General features: G+C 38.7%; 3 protein-coding genes across 4 annotated transcripts in view; 2 read left to right on the plus strand and 1 right to left on the minus strand.

The window, feature by feature from the left end:
* Window positions 1-8,799, plus strand: part of LOC131795644 (uncharacterized) — a 44,577-nt gene extending 35,778 nt beyond the window's left edge. For both annotated transcript variants that reach the window (XM_066164993.1, XM_059113230.2), the window contains exons 28-37: window positions 159-259; window positions 552-649; window positions 2,100-2,208; window positions 2,950-3,083; window positions 5,034-5,135; window positions 5,276-5,369; window positions 5,454-5,607; window positions 5,957-6,365; window positions 7,401-7,485; window positions 8,074-8,799. In XM_066164993.1, coding sequence (XP_066021090.1) covers window positions 159-259; window positions 552-649; window positions 2,100-2,208; window positions 2,950-3,083; window positions 5,034-5,135; window positions 5,276-5,369; window positions 5,454-5,607; window positions 5,957-6,365; window positions 7,401-7,485; window positions 8,074-8,166 — 1,379 coding nt within the window. In that variant the 3' untranslated portion in view covers window positions 8,167-8,799. The remainder of the gene's footprint in view (window positions 1-158; window positions 260-551; window positions 650-2,099; window positions 2,209-2,949; window positions 3,084-5,033; window positions 5,136-5,275; window positions 5,370-5,453; window positions 5,608-5,956; window positions 6,366-7,400; window positions 7,486-8,073) is intronic.
* On the minus strand, window positions 8,689-10,989 carry LOC131795646 (bcl-2-related ovarian killer protein). The gene is made up of 2 exons (XM_059113236.2): window positions 10,461-10,989; window positions 8,689-9,319 (listed from the first exon to the last, which is right to left on the minus strand). Exons 1-2 carry the CDS (start codon window positions 10,965-10,967, stop codon window positions 9,152-9,154), a joined length of 675 nt encoding a protein of 224 aa, XP_058969219.2. The 5' UTR covers window positions 10,968-10,989; the 3' UTR covers window positions 8,689-9,151.
* Window positions 10,990-13,367: 2,378 nt separating this feature from the next.
* On the plus strand, window positions 13,368-18,004 carry LOC131795608 (RNA-binding protein RO60-like). The gene is made up of 4 exons (XM_059113191.2): window positions 13,368-14,447; window positions 15,031-15,315; window positions 16,014-16,247; window positions 16,745-18,004. The coding sequence occupies exons 1-4, from the start codon at window positions 13,614-13,616 to the stop codon at window positions 17,039-17,041; spliced, it is 1,650 nt and encodes a 549-aa protein (XP_058969174.2). The 5' UTR covers window positions 13,368-13,613; the 3' UTR covers window positions 17,042-18,004.
* The last annotated feature ends 204 nt before the right edge of the window (window positions 18,005-18,208 follow it).

Below are 18,208 nucleotides of genomic sequence, written 5' to 3' on the forward strand. Positions count from 1 at the left end.
GTTTTACCACACTAAGCCGTAAACTGAATATCTATGTATCTTAGAATGAAATGATTCTGCTCTGTTTTCGAGATTTAGTTTGGAAAATCCGCTCTAGACTAAAACAAATAATCAATCTTTTCAATTTGTAACTTCTGTTCTATGCTTTTCAATGCCAGATTTGTCAAGCCCCGTGTGTCTATTCTGTAGCAGTAGGCTGACAGCAGAATTTTATCTCCTGGACATCAACAAGAAGGAAATGAAGGCGCTTGACGTAGATGTAAGTGCGTTTGTGATGTGCTGTAGCTTACCATTACCAATTGCATGGAAATGCTGCCGTTCATTGTCATCATTTGTTCACAACATTAACAAAAAATGTGGAAATTTTCTTCTTCTGCTCCAAGCAAAAAAAAATGAGAATATTTATGGATTGCATTTTTAATTGGTCTCCAGAGTGGTTTCAATTTTTACCAATATTCCGCACGAGGTGCTTGGTACGTAGGCACCTCTGCCACCAATGCAACAACTGCTAGATGTTCTAACCATTCAAATTTCCTCAATTTTATTGGCAGACGAAATCACGTGTTCTATGTTGTGATATGTTGGACGATGGCACTATCTTAGTGGGGACGGTGTCGTGGTACATACATGCGTTCGTTTTGGAGCTCAGGTGTGAACATATTTTGATAATTTTGGTTGAGAAACTATTGCTTTCATTTCACTTTTGCTTTATGAATTAAACACACAATCTGATTTATTACTATCCACAGTAATCGATAGGTACACCTCCCTAACTGTGTGTGCAATTGCCGTCCATTACAGCTGAAAATATACAACAGAACCGTCAAAAGTCATTGATTCATTTTATTTTGTAGACTGATAATTCTGGTTATATTTAATTTAATTTTAATTTAATAATAAGTTCTTATATAGCGCATTAAAATTGAACTCTATGCGCTTTACAATTACAAATTAACAAAATTTCGATAAAAATCCTATACATGCAATTCGCTACTCTATCTAAACTAATGAATTATTACGTGTTATGCATATGTTTGACAACGTACGATATCAAATAATCTGGTGGCTTAATTTTTGAAAAGATAAGTTTTCAATAAGCGTTTAAAGGAGTCAACAGATTCGGCGTTTTTTATGCATTCAGGTAGTTGGTTCCACAAATACGGTGCTGCGTAGGAGAATGCTCTTTGCCCATACGTTTTAGTTCGAATTGTTGGGACCTCAAGTAGATTCATATTTGATGAACGGAGGTTTCGTGCTGGAATATATCGACTAAGAAGTTCAACAAGATAGGTTGGAGCCATGTCATTTAGTGCTTTGTATGTTATCAACAGTATCTTGAATTGAATTCGTTTTGTGACCGGGAGCCAATGAAGTTTCCTAAGTATAGGTGTTATACTGTCTCTTGATTTGGCACCGACTAACAAGCGGGCAGCTGTGTTTTGGATCCGTTGGAATTTTTCGATGTCACAAATCGGTAGACCGTACAATAGGCTATTACAATAATCAAGTCTCGATGAGATAAAGGCGTGTATCAATCTTTCATTTTGCTGCGTCGAGAGGTATTTACGAACGCGACCAATATTTCTGATTGCTAGAGACGACGATTTACAGATGGAATTTATATGCGAGCGTAAGTTCATCACAGAATCAAGCATGACGCCTAGGTCTCGGACAGTATTAGATAAATTAATGATATCATCTCCAATATTGATATTACAGAAAGGAGGATTTTTTGAGAAGCGTGAGAGGAAATGAATGATTTCTGTTTTTGAAGGGTTGCACTGCAATCTGTTTTTCTTGGCCCACTCCATGATTGCATTAACACATGATTTCAATCTTTCCATGCCTAGCATTCTGTCAGAGGAGTTTATCTTTATGTAAAGTTGCGAATCATCGGCATATATCATACAGTTTAGGCCATGTTCAGCAACAATGTCTTCTGTAGGCGAGGTATACATTAGAAAGAGTAGTGGACCAAGTACTGATCCCTGGGGTACGCCGTAGGAGATATGTCGAGGCTTAGAGATGGAGTGTTTGATATGCAGTTAGTTGTTACCTTTTTCTCTCTGTGAAGTGACGTACTTCTGTATCTCTTTTAGTTCGGAAGTATGGTGCATCCAGCTTAATGATTCAGTCATCGACATTGCTCATTTACCAGAAGGAAAAATTTTTGCAGCCTTGGCCGATGGATCGATTGCCGTGTTACAGGTATGAAAAATATCATTTTTGATCAGCTGTTTTTAATAGGGACAAACAAACGGCCTCACGATTGTTAAAAGAACTCTGGCCGGGTTTTACGAACCAGCGGTCCCATGTCCTACCCGGTGATAACTCTTACAAAGAGTGTAATGGGTCGAGCAAACGAAGAGACGAAGATACGAACGAGCAACGAACGACACAGCGACCGGTTAAGCGAATCAGCGATCAAACTGAACGAACAAGCGAATGATTGAGCGAACGGTGCAACAACCTACCGGAAACTAACTTTACTAAGTATACGATCGATCGAGTAAGTGAGGGAAAAGACAGACGAGTAAAAGTCGAGCAGTACAACGACTTACCATTCGTACTCCGACGAAGTAAACAAGCGAGCAAATGAATTGACCGTCGCCGGGTCCAACAAGCTACCAATCTGTCTCCGACAGAGTGAGCGAACGAATCAGCGTAAAAGATCTTACTTTGACTAAAGAATAAAAGGGGTAAGTTTCTAGAGAAACTGGGTTGCTGCGTCGGTGAGGGGTATTCCAAGATAAGCTGGTTTTATCATCTGAGTTGATAATGTAAAAAAAAAGATTTCAAAAGCTGACTATTCGAGCGATAACCTTTCTTTACAGCGAAAGATTCGACCGATTCGGCTCTGTTAATAAAACCAAATGATCTTACTCTGACGTCTTTGACCAAGGTTACTCTGAAATTAGTCTAACTGCTTGTGATTAATATTTTTCCTAGAATGCTAGTGGGCAGGAGGTTCCATCAGAAGGCTCTCACATCCGCGTCGGTGGATCACCTGTCACGTGCATTACTCTCGTGAATGAAAACGTGTGGTGCGGCTGCGGAAACAATGTGGTGATTCTCGATGGAAGGTCAGTGAACAACACTCGTGCTTAAGTTCACAGTTCATTCCGCGTTCTAACTGATGTTGCCTTAATTGTGATGTTAGATTTTATTTTTTTTCCTTCTCTTTTTTTAATTTTCAGTCGCGTCTCTTTTTTCAACAAACCAAGAATAAGACGAAGTTGAATTGATTAAGATTTAAGAGCTGTGTTTTTTTGCCTCACAAATTTCAGAATGCTGTCTCTTGACTTCATAACAACAACAAAATAAGAACAAAGAAGATTAGAAACCATTATCTACGGCGTTAATCGCTTGCATGATCCCAGCCTGTAAACAACATGGTATCTTTATTTCCCTCTTTGCCATGTCTGTTCCCTAAATTATATTATTCCTATAGCCTTATCTGAATATTTCTCTTTTGTACGGCGAACAGAAAAAAACTGATTTGTTGTAAACAATCATTGTAGCCATGTTTTACTGTCAAATTGGGGCATTAAAAAGCCCTTATTTTCCAGCGGTTTTGAGAGCAGTAGCTCATGTAAAATTCTTTCATTCTTTATCTCATTGCTACGTTAAATAAGTGATGTATGTTTCTGTTTGTTAGTATCAGAACACTTTGTCGTAACAGAAAATGGGGCATAATAATATCGATGAAATTGCCCGTACATACTCTTTCTAGAAAAAGACTTAAAAGATTGCTCCACGAAAAGAACATATCGTTTTTTTTTTTTTTTTGGAATTAAGGGCTGACCCAATCTTGTTAATTCAATTTGGACACCTACCTTAGCAAGCGTACCTGCCCTAGAAGCACTGCAGTGTTGACCCCTCAACTCCTGCATTAGTATCGGTGATGCGGGGAATCTTTCTGAATAGTTTGTTTGAAGGTACATGTGTTTTTATTGAGACACCCACTGCTTTTACTGAATTATTAAACAACTGTTTTGCAAAATAGATAACCGCTTTGATCGATTGCATTGTCTTGGTGTCGCTTAACCAAGACGTTTGCTAATCAGGCCGACTGTTTTGGTCGATAAACAGAACATAGTGATGTGCGTGGTGTTTACGCGTACCAAACAAAATCTTTCAATATTTTTGGTTGTCGTTGCCCTTATTTTCTTTTGCGTGGTATTTCTGATTTCATTGTACCTATGGATCAATATGTTATCCCCAATAACCATACAGTATGTTTACATTAAGAGAATAGGTTTTTATTCAGCCTTTACCGGATATTTCTTTCAAGTATTTACGCAGAGTCAATAGGTAATCAAATCACAAATGTCGCAATTTTTTTTGTAGTTTTTTTTAAATCAATCGTATTAACTAACGTGAACTAATCGAATTAACACTTATTTAGAAAGAAAAGCCTTAGACCGTATCAGCAGGTGTTGAGTTATTCGTAGGCTAAATAGATTTCTCCCAACAACTTTTGTTCTGGATCATTTATCTGAACACTTCATGGAAAATAAACAGGCCCCCCGTTCGCAACCACGAACAATCTGTTGACAGTATACAGTATCGTACAAGACACTTACGCAACATCTTTTTAAGCGCGTCCAAAATTTCCCTTTGACGCGACTGCGAAACATTTGCCATGGGGAAGACAACTTTTTTTCAGAAGGTTCAGAATCATAACATTTGATTGATATTTCTGCCTTCCGGTTGCTCTTCAATTCGTTTTAAAATAAGGATAACGCCCTCAGGTGACGAGTTTGTCTTTTCTCCTATCCTGTTTGCTGGATATGGCCTTGAAATTGCACGGGAAAGTTACATTTGCATCACATGTGGGAAGTGGTTTAACTCCTTCGTTGTTCAATAAATACCTTCAAGAGCAATTTTCGTTTTCTTTTGAATTTTGGAGGCTCAAATGAAACACAGATATCAGTGATGAATTATTTTTCATGGGAGTGCAAGTTACCGCCTTACCTTTACGCTAAACTTGTTTTTTTACAGTTCGTGCTGTTTTTGTTTCTCTTCACCAGTTCCCTTGGTGAGCTCGGTTCACTGGTTGTATCAAACTCGCGTCGCCATCAGGTTTCCAAGTTAACGCACGGTAAACATGGCGTCTGGTGCAGCGTGAGAGGGTAAGACGCACTGTCTTTTAAATTGAAAACAAATTACTATTTTCATCTGTCTTTCATCCTCTTTACCACGCCCAAGTTGCAAAGAAGAGAAACTTGTTCTCTTTGACTTTGTACAAATCATATTTACCATTTGATTGCAGGTCTTCTTGCATTCTCTTGTTGGATCACGCCACTTTTGACGTGCTTCTCAAGGTCGATGACGTCACAAGCCTCGACACCAGCTCTGACTCAAGGGTAGGAAAGCTATTCTGTAACTTTCCAGTGGTAAAATTATTCGACGAGACATTTATCTTCATGTCGGTCTTCCTCTCTTTCCAGGTAATAGCATTCTGCGAATCTCGGGTCACAACAATGATGGCTCTAGGTGAAGAATTATGGGTAGGGCTTGGTAACGGACAAGTTTTAATATTTGACGTCACTAGAAATGACAAATTCGAAGACGAAGGTTATGTGGTCCTTGACGAACACAAAGGTGAGTAACAGTTTCTGTTTGTTTGTTTTTCCCATGAAAACAGGCCTTCCTTTGCTCCAGTAAGCGCCACATAAAGGAAATATGTTCAGCTATGTTGGCAATGGACTAGCATTCCATCCGGGTAGGGGTAGGAATTCTTCTTGCTGCTTTTCGCTTCGGAACGCGCATGAGCAATACGTGTCAGTCTTTTATACAAATACGTTATCGATGACAATGTTTTCTTAGTCTTCAATTTTCAATCACACAGCATTTTGCACCACAGGTGCAGCGAACTACAATACAGCGAGAGTACTCGCATCTGTCAAAGACATATAAGACGCGTTAATCGAGTTGCGTTGTTTCATTGTAGAATACAAAGAAAAGCGCAAGGAAAGTTCGACCAAATTTTTGCCAACGATATCGGAAACAGAGGAAAAAATAAAAGAACCGGAACTGACGCCAAGCATCGAGGATTCCACGACGCAATCAGAAGTAAATTCCTCTCCAGAGACAGTGAATACTTGTACCGACGAAGAAATTTCATCGATTGACGAATTTAGTGAGAGTGAATTGAGAGAGTCTCTTGAAATGTCCAAGAAAATTGTAGACAGTCAGAACGTGGTTAACGCCCAAGACCACGAAAGTCAGGCACAAAACCCGTCCGGCGAACAAATTAAACAGGACACCGATATGTACTACAGTGATTACAGATTTAGACTGAGGCTCAGAGTTCATTTCCGCATCAATGAAGAAGCCATTCGTTGTCTACTGCTAGTAAGGTAAGAGAAATGGGCATGAAACTTTCTATCCGTTTGTGTTACTGTTTGTTCATTATTGAGTTCGTTTCTTTGCTTATTCTTTTTTTTAATTGGCCCGGGTTTATTCTTAGTTTGTTCCTTAACCCTTTAACTCCAATGAGTGACCAAGAAATAATTTCTCCTTACAGTGTCAATACAATATCAAGCAGACAAGTGATGAGAATAAACAAAAATATTAATTAGGGGATTATTTAGTTGATCCAAACCAAACTCTCGTATGGCACACCGTAAGGAGAATTACTACTGAGATATTGGGAGTTAAAAGGTTAATCCATGTATTCGTTCAATGACTCGTTCATTTAAAGCCTCTCCACAACTGCTACTCTTTCGAGCAATCTCGGCTACTGTTATTAAACAATTATTTACCAATGTTGCCCTTGACGTTCAAAAGCTATTTCCAATGCCCCTCTCAGCCCTTACTATGTCAATGTCACTCAAAGTTGATCTGCTTCGGCCCGGAATCTTTGCCCTCGCTTTGGCTTAAAAAGTATCTGTGTACGGCCTTGTTTTTTGCTTCTGTAGCATGGCCTTTCTTACTTAGTCTTCTTCCCTAATGCCACTTGAATGAAAGAAGCTGCCTCTCATGAAAAGGTGACTAGCATTTTATATGTCCTTACAATATCACCCCCGAATCAAACATCAAACGAGAATAAGGGAAATGATCGCCAACTTTAGAAGCGCTTGGTTGTCAAACAAATTCTCCTCGCCAGCAACGTAGGAAATGTATCGAGAACAATGTGGAGAATATGCACACTGAAGTTAAGGTGTAAAGGGTTTACTCGAGACGTTTTGATGTCCTCCGCTCCCCCGCACCACAGAAAACAAAAGCTAGATTTTCCCCGGCATACACAGGTCACAAGAAAAAAGCCACGCCTCATGTTAACCCGGTGCGCTTTTTAGTGAACGAGGGGAAATAGGACACTGTCTATGGTTTCTGATTGTGAAACAGTAAGGCAAATTTTCAGAATCATTTAATGGCATATTTGTTTTTCACAGAGAACAAGATCCACTGGTCCTCAGCTGTGCGAGTAATTTCAACGAAGAAGGAGCTTTGTCACTATGGCAAGAACAAAGAGGAGAGGTGGGTAGCTTCACAAGAATGTGAACCGTAGTTCACATGTGTTGTTTATGACAGTGCTTTTGTTAAACCTGGTTTCTGGTGGTCTACCGCCGTCTTTAACCCTTTCACTCTCAATATCTTATCAGTAATTTTCCTGACTATCTGCCATGCAATTCTTATGATGTTAGTTTGGAGAATTTGGCATTGGATCGACTAAAAATCCCCTAATCGCTATTTTTCTTTATTCTCCTTACTTGTCTGCCTAATAGTGCACTGACACTGTAGGGAGAAATTCTCTTTTGGTCACTCATGGGAGTTAAAGGGTTAAGACCTCTTACTGACGCGTATTTAGCTTACGAACAAGCTCTCTTGTTTGAGTTTTGCCTTACGCCCACTTTTCTGGGCACATCTGCCTGTTACATTATCGGCAGTAGAAGAAGTCATTTAGACCCTTGTTCTGGAAGTAGCCAGTCGAGGCCTCTGTTATGCCTCTGCTCGGACAAAATTGACAATAAACCTGTTTTACGTCACTCATTTAACGGCGCGTAACTCTCCGCTTTTCGAAATTTTATAAGATAGGAAACTTTCTTTCTTTTCATTATTCGACAGGAAACGAATGAATGGCTCCCATTTTCAATAAAACATCGCTTCACCGAGACCGCTGGTCTATTTTTGAGGGGCGAGAATACACCGAGTGATTGACAACCCAACCCCTTGATCTCACGCTTTGTTGGTTCATTCTCCGAAGGCAAGACTACTCAATGATACTGAACAATTTCCACATATTTTCGAGCAATAATACATGGCTTGCACGACCTTCTTTTTCGATGAATTTGTCGCTGGGACAGAAATGTGCGAATGAAAGAAGCCGTCATTATCCTTAGACACTTAATAAGTCGTTCATGCTCACTAAAATGTTTTCTGCACTAGTACCATGTAGGTGGGTGAAAGATAGGCTATAATACTCTTTTTCTAACATGCACGTTTATGTGTGTCACAGACGGGCGCATTTCATTGATTTGGTCGCTGGATCGCAATGCTGCCGTTGGGCAAACGTGAGAGGTTAAGTTATAACGTGTTGGCGTGTGCGTGATATGTCCAACTCGATTAGTGGGCTTAGGATCTTTTTTTTTTGGTTACTTCAGCCAACCGACAGTAGGTTTTGCCATGAAAGGAATATCAATACAATATATTAATGAGAGTGCATAGCTAGGAGTATTTAAATATATCATTACAGAGAGATGGTTATCAAAATTATGTCCTTGAAACAATAATATATTCCTGTTTACGGCAAAAAAATTAAGCAAAAAGAACAAAAACTGATGAAATTGAAATATTTTTTTGTTATTTTTGTATGAATCAAAATGTTTTTTAAAAAGTATATTTTATTGGAGCCTCAATTGAAATAAACTTGCTATTTTTGACTTAAAGTTCCTGACTTTGTTCTAATAGAAACTGCTAACTACTGAACATTGTGCGGAATTCGCCTCAGATCCCGGTCTCTCTTTTAATTTTCGCAGTCAAGTTCATAGGCGTATATAACTAAACCAGTGTATTGCTAGATTGTCAACAAACACTAGCTTATTGGGGATTGATTAACATTTAATTTTTAAGTTATATGATACACATATCCCTATAAAAGGGATAAATGTTGTTTTTATTTGGTATCATTATACGAGCGGGATATTTAGCCTCCGTCAATGAGACCAATGCACTCTACTGTTGCGCACAGAAACGAGTGAAGTCTTTCCTTCGTCGTACTGACCAGCCACAATCTGTTGTAGTCAAACCATCGAAGGAAATACGCCATTGAATATCTCTTTTCAATGCATTTAAATGTTTCACTGATATCAACCTGTCCAAAAAAGGAAAGACCATCACTTATTAAATGTCAGAGTAAGACTGAAATTTTTCACAGATCATAAGGTTGATTTATTTCGGAGTTCTTTGCTTGGGCTTTGGCCGGAAGAGAAATAATGCTAAGATCTAAATATTATTTTTATTACGTGAGAGTATAGTTTTTTTCCAATTCGTCTTTCATCGCATATGAGCGAACGCAAGAGGTTATGACTGACAAAATCAGGGCACTTTTCTTTTCTTTAACCCCTTAACCCCAAAGAGTGACTAGCATCTAGTTTCTCCTTTCTATATATCACTACTGAATCACACATTTAAGTCATGAGAATAAAGTAAATGATCATCAACTCAAAAAGCTTTTGATTGTTCAACAAATTCTCCTTGTCAGCACTTTAGAAGTTTACATAGAGCAGTATGGAGAATATGCATGCTAATGTTAGAATTTAAGCGTAAAACCAACGAAACATCAAAAGTGATCTTTGCTGAAAATCATTCCAGTCGAAATATGATGATTTATGCAAATATGTCAGAGCTGTATTCTTCCGGCTACACGATTACCGTATCGACTGCCTCTATTGTTTTCAACGACGTTTTGCTGTCTCAGAATACAATTATTAATTTTTCCACCTCTGATATCAGTTCCCGGATTGGTTTGAATATTTAAAGTTAATTTTCTCAGCTCGTATTTGAATATTTAGTTTTTTCATTAAATGAGAGTAACCTAAATAAATGGTTAATTTTCAGATAGGTAAGAGAGCAATCGATTTATAGACTCTCTATTTTTCTGGCGCGATGATTGAACTTTGTCAGAGAATATCTGGAAATTTTCCCAGAAATTATTATACTGAAAAATTGAAAAAAATAAATGTATCTTAAAAATCGCATTAATTAAGTCATCCTCGCTTTCAGCTATTCAAAATGCCTTTTTGTCTTTACATAATGCGCATCAAGTTGTTTTCACTAAAATATTTTTTGTAGTTCATCATTCGTTTTATTTTTGATTCGGCAATGGCCGTACTAAAACTTTCTTTTTTGGTGTAGAAAACAAGTGTGTAACTAAGATTAAAAACGTCTATGTTAATTGGTTATCTTCATCACGAACACTGATTATACAGAGATATCAACAATATATTGCTCACCCATCCGCCTTGGCTCCTTATCCAAACCGCCAAGTGATCCAAAACATAGAGCCTGACGCAACTAAGTACATTTTTCACGAGTTCTGGTCGTCCCTGTGTTATGCAGTCGGCACTGATAGCAGCTGCAAACGCGAACAGGGCTACAATTCGTCCCCAAGTGACACCTTCCCGAAACAGCTCGCGTCCAAAGTTTCTGAAAATATCGCCGACTATTACCTCGCTCCGTAATTTTACCTTGAGCTGTTTTGAAACATTGTTATAAAGATGGGGATAAGATGTTTCCAGAAGCTCGCCGACTTCGATTATTTTTAAAGAAATTGATAGAGTGCTCTCAGACACAGCTTTGGGTCGGATAAATTCAAGATTTGAATCGATATTGGAGCGTTTCAGTCGCTCTTCAATGTAGTCCAAACAGTACAAATTCGCATCGTTCGCTATAGACACATATTCCTCATTAAGTTTTGCTTCAATGAACGGTTTCAACTTTTTAGTGACAGATTTGAGCATGATCGCGGAAAAGTAATTTCTTCGTTCACTCAGTTCTGCATTTTAAGTAAAACATTAAGCTCAGAACAAACTGACGAATTAGATTGAAGATTTAGATGACAGGTGGAAAAGAAACTTAGTGCAGGTGGCATGTTCAAGGGGTTCCTAAGGCTATACAACATTTGAATAGGGTCGATCATGAAAACAAACAAAATTAGCGAAAGTTTACAGATAAACGGTCATAGAAAGAAAGAAATTAACAAGCGTTTGACAAGCACTGTGGGGTCGGACGCATAACAACACCTTTTTTTAAAATGATCTTGACCTGACTCCTGACAAAATGATTACAGATGTAGTCCAACTTTTTGAATTTGATTTGCGACTCAGACAAGGAATATTCCTGACTACTACATTGTAATATCTTATTTCTATTTTTGTGCTGAGCCAAACCACAATCACCCAGCGAGTAGAGTTCCCGTCGATCCGACTGTCTAAGATGATCAAAGGCTAATTCGCTCGAAGAGTAAACCACCTTAAACTTGAAGAGGAGTGAAAAATATTTGTTTGGGAGAAGAACCAAAAATATCTCCGTGACATGGACACAAGGTCATGATGTATTGCTGATTTTCATTTGTCAACTTTCAATTAATGACTAGCTAAAATTTTCAGTCTTTGTGAAGAACGGGTTTAGGAAAATACCTGAATAAAGGAGGTAAGTTTCTAAGGAAATTGTGATACTTCGTCGGTGGGGGAGTATAACAAGATAGTTTGGTTTTTTCAACTGGGTTGATAATGTGAATTGGTCGCAGTAAAGAGATCGACAAAGCTGACGTCTCGAGCGTTAGCCCTTCGTTAGGGCCTATTTACACGGTACGACTTTGTCGCATGCGACAAGCTTACGACAGGCTTACGACACGAATTGTTTCGTGTAAATCAAACCTACAACTCGCTTACGACTCTTAAGTCATGTCGTAGGCCTGTCGTAAGCTTGTCGCATGCGACAAAGTCGTGCCGTGTAAATAGGCCTTTAGAGGGTTCGCTCTGACGAAGGGCTAACGCTCGAAACGTCAGCTTTGAAACTCTTAACGGTGGCCAATTTACATTACCAACTCGGTTGATAAAACCAGAAAATACCTGTCGGCTGACTAACGACCGACTGTCGGTGATCACAAAGAAGTGAAACTCGGGAAACGAAAGCAGACAAAAATGGAGTCTTTTCTTTTCGTCTGTTGTTCCCCTTGACATTTTCCCGTAACATTTACAGAACGATTTCAGATGCAAGAAAAGCTAAGCCGTTGTTGAACTTCCGTGAGGAGTACGGGTTCCGAAGCAAATGCCACCAAACAAGTACCAAGTGCTTTAGGGTTCACGGGGCGCTTTCGTGCCTAGGATCTTTTTGGCGTACCTGGATGTTTTGTGCCCACATCGAGACTCAATATGACCATGAGATTTTTGACCAGATTGAAATAAAAATATCAGATAATAGCATACATTCAAAAAGGGAAGACGACAAAAATTAAGAAAAGAAAATACCGTATTTTGCTCGAATAAGCGCCCTCGTTCTAATAAGCGTTCCCCCCCCCGCCCCGACTGAGCGCTCACCCCTTGGCCATAACATTAAACAAGCACCCCTCTCGAATAAGCCGCCCCCCCCCCACCACTCCCCCTCCCTCATTTTCTTAAGTAATAATGAGGATGCAAGGAAAACATATTTCTTTTGCTACTTGTTTTATTATTTCTTAATAACCATCCTCCTTCCAATAAGCGCCCCTCCTTTTAGATGGAATTTAAACTAGCGCCTGGGCGCTTATTCCAAGAAATACGGTATGTTATAAAAAAAATTAAATACGATGTCACGCAGTAGTATGATAAATACATAAAGAGGGTAAATTTCAAAAGAAACTGCCAACCTATGCTTTCGAACCTTCCTTATTGACGGGTATCGTGTATATCAATAGTCCGGAACTAGCTCTGCCGCAAAGGCCTGGTAACGAAACCTCCACCACCACTTTGAAGATCTCTTTCTCGCTCTCCATGAACAAGGTGAGCCCAATCTGTGATTGTCTCGTCTGAAGTAATCGATTTCATCATCAACTAAATCAAGCCCTTAAAAATGGAAAAAGATTGTTGTGCAATTGTGTTAAATTTTGCTGAAATCGAAGTGAAAGTGCTTACCGAAGCAGAAAACATAGATTACAACTTGATGATGAAATGTATGGTGTATAGGGTCCAGTCTACCCAAGAGGTTTCTTATCACGGCAAGTCTTCCAAATCTTTTCGCGTTTTTTCAAATTTTTGTAACAGCAAGATAATTTTTTTGAAAAATTGTGGATCAAGGCGTTAAAGAATGCCAACTTAGCAATTTTTTAAGAGGATCGGGTAGAAAATTTATCTGGAAAAGAATGGACCGTTCTTTCTAAGGGAGAGGGGTCTGGGTTAAACTCACTCAGCCCCGTTGCCGCGTCAGCCATTACACCTTGCTGAGTCAAAGATCTTTACGTCTAAAAGAAAGAAAATATACCTCTCTAGACACTTTTAGACCGATAGCAGAGTGAAAAAACATACGTAAGCTCGGTCCGTGTGCATTTTGTGAACGAAAGTGAATTAAAAGGCTCGTGAAACTGAGTACTTGACGAATAAAGGAACAAAGGCGGAAGTATTAGATTCATGGCTGAACAACAAGCTCCTCAGGATGTGGAAATGGCGAATGACCCCTCAGATACGCCACAATCGCAGCCGATAGCAGCAAACCAAGTACAGAATGAAGCTGGTGGTTTTGTATGGCAAGTGGATGACTTAGTGCGGTTTCGACGCTTCCTCGTGCTTGGAAGTGAAGGCGGAACGTACTACGCGTCGCAGCAACAACTTGGGCAAGAGAACGCTCAAGCTTTAATGCGACTTATCGCCCAAGGTAGGGGACCCGAAGCCGTAAAAATTATAGTCGAATACAGCACACAGGGTCGTACAGCCAAGCAAGACCCGATAATTCTATCTTTGGCCTTGTGTGCTCGATCGAAGCACATGGAAACCAAACGCGCTGCTTATGCCGCCCTCGGCGAAGTATTGCGAATTCCAACGCACCTCTTTAACTTCGTGGAGATCTGCGAGACCCTAAGCAAACCATCGACTGGCTGGGGCAGAGCACATCGAAAAGCAATTCAAAAATGGTACAATGGGAAGAAGCCACGCGGTCTTGCAATGGCCGTAACCAAGTACAAACAGCGCAATGGCTGGTCACACCGGGACCTGTTTAGACTTTGCCACGTAAAACCGTCCGATCCAGCTATTCAATTTGTTGTGAAATATGTGATTAAAGGATTTGATGCTGTTAAAGAAGATGCTGGGAAGGCTGGAGTTAGTCAGGATGTTACCTCTGTGTACACCTTTTTAGAAGGGGTAGAACAAGCCAAGACAATGAGTGAAGACGAGTTGGTCAGCGCCATTCCAAGGCATGGGCTGGTGAGGGAACATATTCCCACAAACCATCTTAGCTCCAAAAAGGTAACGAATTTATTAGTTTAAACGCAATAAAATTAAGTTATTGAAAAAAATTCTTGTAATACCAAATATCTATGAACTGAGATCGATAAGGTGTTTCATTGAGCTTGAAGGCAATTGATGCTTGTTAATTGATGTCAAAAGTACTACCTTAAATCAGTTTGTGGTTTATAATACCCAATCATTTGTGGATTTGTTAAAATTATGATCCAGGCTTAAAAAGTTACCTCAGAAACAATACAACATCTCTCTGACACTTTTCCTTTTAAACATGTTGTCTGATTGTTGTAGCAAATGTGTGTATGGAAGGGGCTGGTGTTAATGACGTTAGGTGATGTTTTGACAAGTTGGGTAGAATGGTCATTGGAGTGAAGTCAAGTGATTATGCATGAATAGGACTCCTATTCAGATTGAGGAAATGTCAGTAATTGTCACAAACAATGGTTTCCTTGAAGACTTCTCACCTGCAAAATTGCACTACACAAGACTTGTTACCTTCTTGTTGAAACCATGTACTTAACTTTTCATTTTGTTAAATTCAGAATTATTCTTGGTAATTAAAACAGTTCCTTTTTGTCATGAACAGATCTGGGAAGCACTCCTTGAAAAAATGCCTATGACAGCCATGATCAGAAATCTTGGGAAAATGACGAATGTTGGTGTATTAGCCCCCTTGACGGATGGAATGACCAAAGTCTGTGATAAGTTAAGGGATGAGGAGAGCCTCAAGAGTGCTCGCGTTCACCCATTCTCCATCCTTCTGGCTCTGAAGCAGTATCAAGCAGGTCAAGGAGACAAAGGGAAGCTTACATGGCAACCAAATCAAGCAATTGTTTCAGCTTTGGATGAAGCATTTTACATTGCATTTAAGGTTTGTAAAAGAGAGGGTTTCCTGTTTTTGTACCTGACTTTTGTGTTAGTCATAAGAAAGACCAATCATATCAAGTGTGTATAACCCCATAAGCTTTAAGGTTAAGTTTGTAAGAACTCAGTTCTGTGCTGTTAAGTTATATTACAGGTCTAAGATCAAAGAATTGAGTTATGCATGATAATTTTAATCTATATTATCTGAAAGAAAACCTATCAAAAATTTAAAAATGGTTCAGATATGATTTCAAGACAGTGATCAACTTAAATTATTTTTATTCTGGAGTGTCCATCCAGAGCTACTCTAGTCAGAAGAATATAAAAAGATAGGAATATTACTTTACAAGGTTAAAAGATCTTTCCACTAACCACTTTCCACATCATTAATAGTTATCATTTAAGCCTGAAAGTTATATCACCTGGGGCCCATTTTGTGAAGGTCCCAGTAACTTAATCAGCCAATAAAGCTGTTTCACTCAAAAGAGGAATTCAAAAGTTTGGAAAATTATGAAATAAGACTATAAGCTAAAGAAACAAGATGGATTGGTTAGGGTACCAGAACCTACCTTTCTGTTCTTAAAATTTTGGTTTTGAAGTATGGCTTTGGGATCTTTTAGTTACCAGGACTCTAAAGGAACAGACTCCTGGTCATTATTGTAACTTTTAAATAATTTCATAGAAATTCCATTTTTTTGTTTTCAGACTGTTCAACCCACCAACAAGAGATATCTTCTGGCTATTGATGTCAGTGGCTCCATGTCTTGGGGGAACTGTAATGGTACAACCATCACCCCAAGGGTTGCATCTGCTGCCATGGCAATGCTAACAGCCCGCACAGAGCCACAGTATCATTTTGTAGGCTTTTCACATCGTTTGGTGCCTCTTAATATTAACTCCACTCAGAGACTTGACACAGTTTTAAGAACCATTGAACAGGTGAGTTTAGAAATGACTTAAGCTTAATTCAGATTTTGTTCCTTTTACAAAGTAAATCTTGACTGCTTAGTTGGGATCTCAAGTTCCCAAATGAACATTTGTATGCATCTTTGGATAGCTTGGACTTTTCAAGTTATTTTATTTGCTGTCACATATTTTTAGTCTTCAGGGTTTATGCTGTTGTGGGGTAGAACTTGAAGGGTTCTATACAATGTATCTAAACATAATTTAGGAATGTAATCTTTTACTTACAGGCTATATGCACCAATTTGAAAGACCTACCACATCATGCTTTCAGTTTAACTGTCCACAGCAAATCTTGCCCTGCTTTTAATTGAAATAATATTTGTCACTTTTTATAGTGATTTTAACAGTTTGAAATTATCTATTCTTTGTGTCAGGGAGAGCAACAAGTTATTTTTACAACTTTTTGGTCATACAATCAGTTTTTATATGTCCACCAGTTTCCTAGTGCTAATATTTGACATGTCTTACAGGTTCCTATGGGAGGTACTGACTGTGCACAGCCTATGTTGTATGCCAAAGAAAATAACCTTAAGGTTGATGTGTTTATTATTTACACCGACTGTGAAACATGGGCAGGACCAGTGCATCCCAGTGAGGCTCTCAAGCAATACAGGGCTCAGTCTGGTATTGATGCTAAGCTCATTGTCTGTGCAATGACATCCAGTGGATTTACTTTGGCTGATCCAGATGACAGAGGAATGCTCGACATGGCTGGGTTTGACTCTGCTGCCCCCGACATCATCAGAGAGTTTGTGCTGGGTCTCTAAACACTAATGTGTAGCCAGTCTTATTACCTCTATATTTAATAAAACATTTTAGATTTAGACTTTTCAGGCCCACTTTCAACATGGTACAGGCTAGTTTTATTTTAAGCAATGTACCTGTTTTGAATTGTTTTCTCAAGACTTTAGATTGCACTACCATAATGGTAAATACATGTAAAGTTGTTTTTCATATGCATTCAACATATCCATGGAACTCGTATACATAATTTGGTATTGTATGGTTTTTCCTTGTATTATATTTGTTGGTATAATTAGCAATGATCTTTGGTAACAATGATAGTCACCTTGATCTTAATCCCAAGATCAAGAGCCTTTATCTTATATTAACTCCATATGTAGTCGAACACTTAAATGCCACCATTCCCTTTAGTGCTTAATGATAGTCACCTTGATCTTAATCCCAAGATCAAGAGCCTTTATCTTATATTAACTCCATATGTAGTCGAACACTTAAATGCCACCATTCCCTTTAGTGCTTAGTAATGAGCACTAAACAAGGCTTTATGAGATTGTTAGTTATTGGAATCCCCTTGGAGTTACAGAGCTGCAGCTGATTAATAGCTTATCTCACCTTTAGTGTTCTTTATTTTTGCTTAGAATAGGGCATGATGGTCGTGAAATAAAGGAAAGAAATTAACCCAAGTAATGTTGATAAGAAAAGTTGATACTTTTTGTCTATATTTTCTCCCTTGTTGGGAAATTTTGTAGCAAATTATTCTGTGACTATTTTTAGGATCACCTTAAGTTAATGTTTAAAGGTAATAGTACTTGTCAAGAGGATTGAACATTGCATCAAAGTGATGCAGCTGCTTTACATTGATTTTTTAACTAGTCACAAGAATATGGTGGTTAGATCAGGATAATAACCTTTTTTTGGATATGTACGAGTATTCTTGTTACCTGTTTGGTGGATAAGTGTTGGAAATAAAATGATTTCATTTGTAATTTGGTGTAAACAAGTACCTGTAGGGCTAGTGCAATATGTAGTCTTTGAAAAATTTCCAAGACAATGCTTGCAGAGCCCTGCAACTTTGTAGTCCTCTCATATTCATCAAGGGCACCTCATCAAAATTATATCAAGCAATGATTGAATAAAAGCTTTGGAGATTTTTATTTTTACTGCAAGTCTTTATTGACAACAACTTTGAA

The sequence above is a fragment of the Pocillopora verrucosa genome, chromosome 4 (genome assembly GCF_036669915.1).
Source record: "Pocillopora verrucosa isolate sample1 chromosome 4, ASM3666991v2, whole genome shotgun sequence".
NCBI classification, from domain to species: Eukaryota; Metazoa; Cnidaria; class Anthozoa; order Scleractinia; family Pocilloporidae; genus Pocillopora; species Pocillopora verrucosa.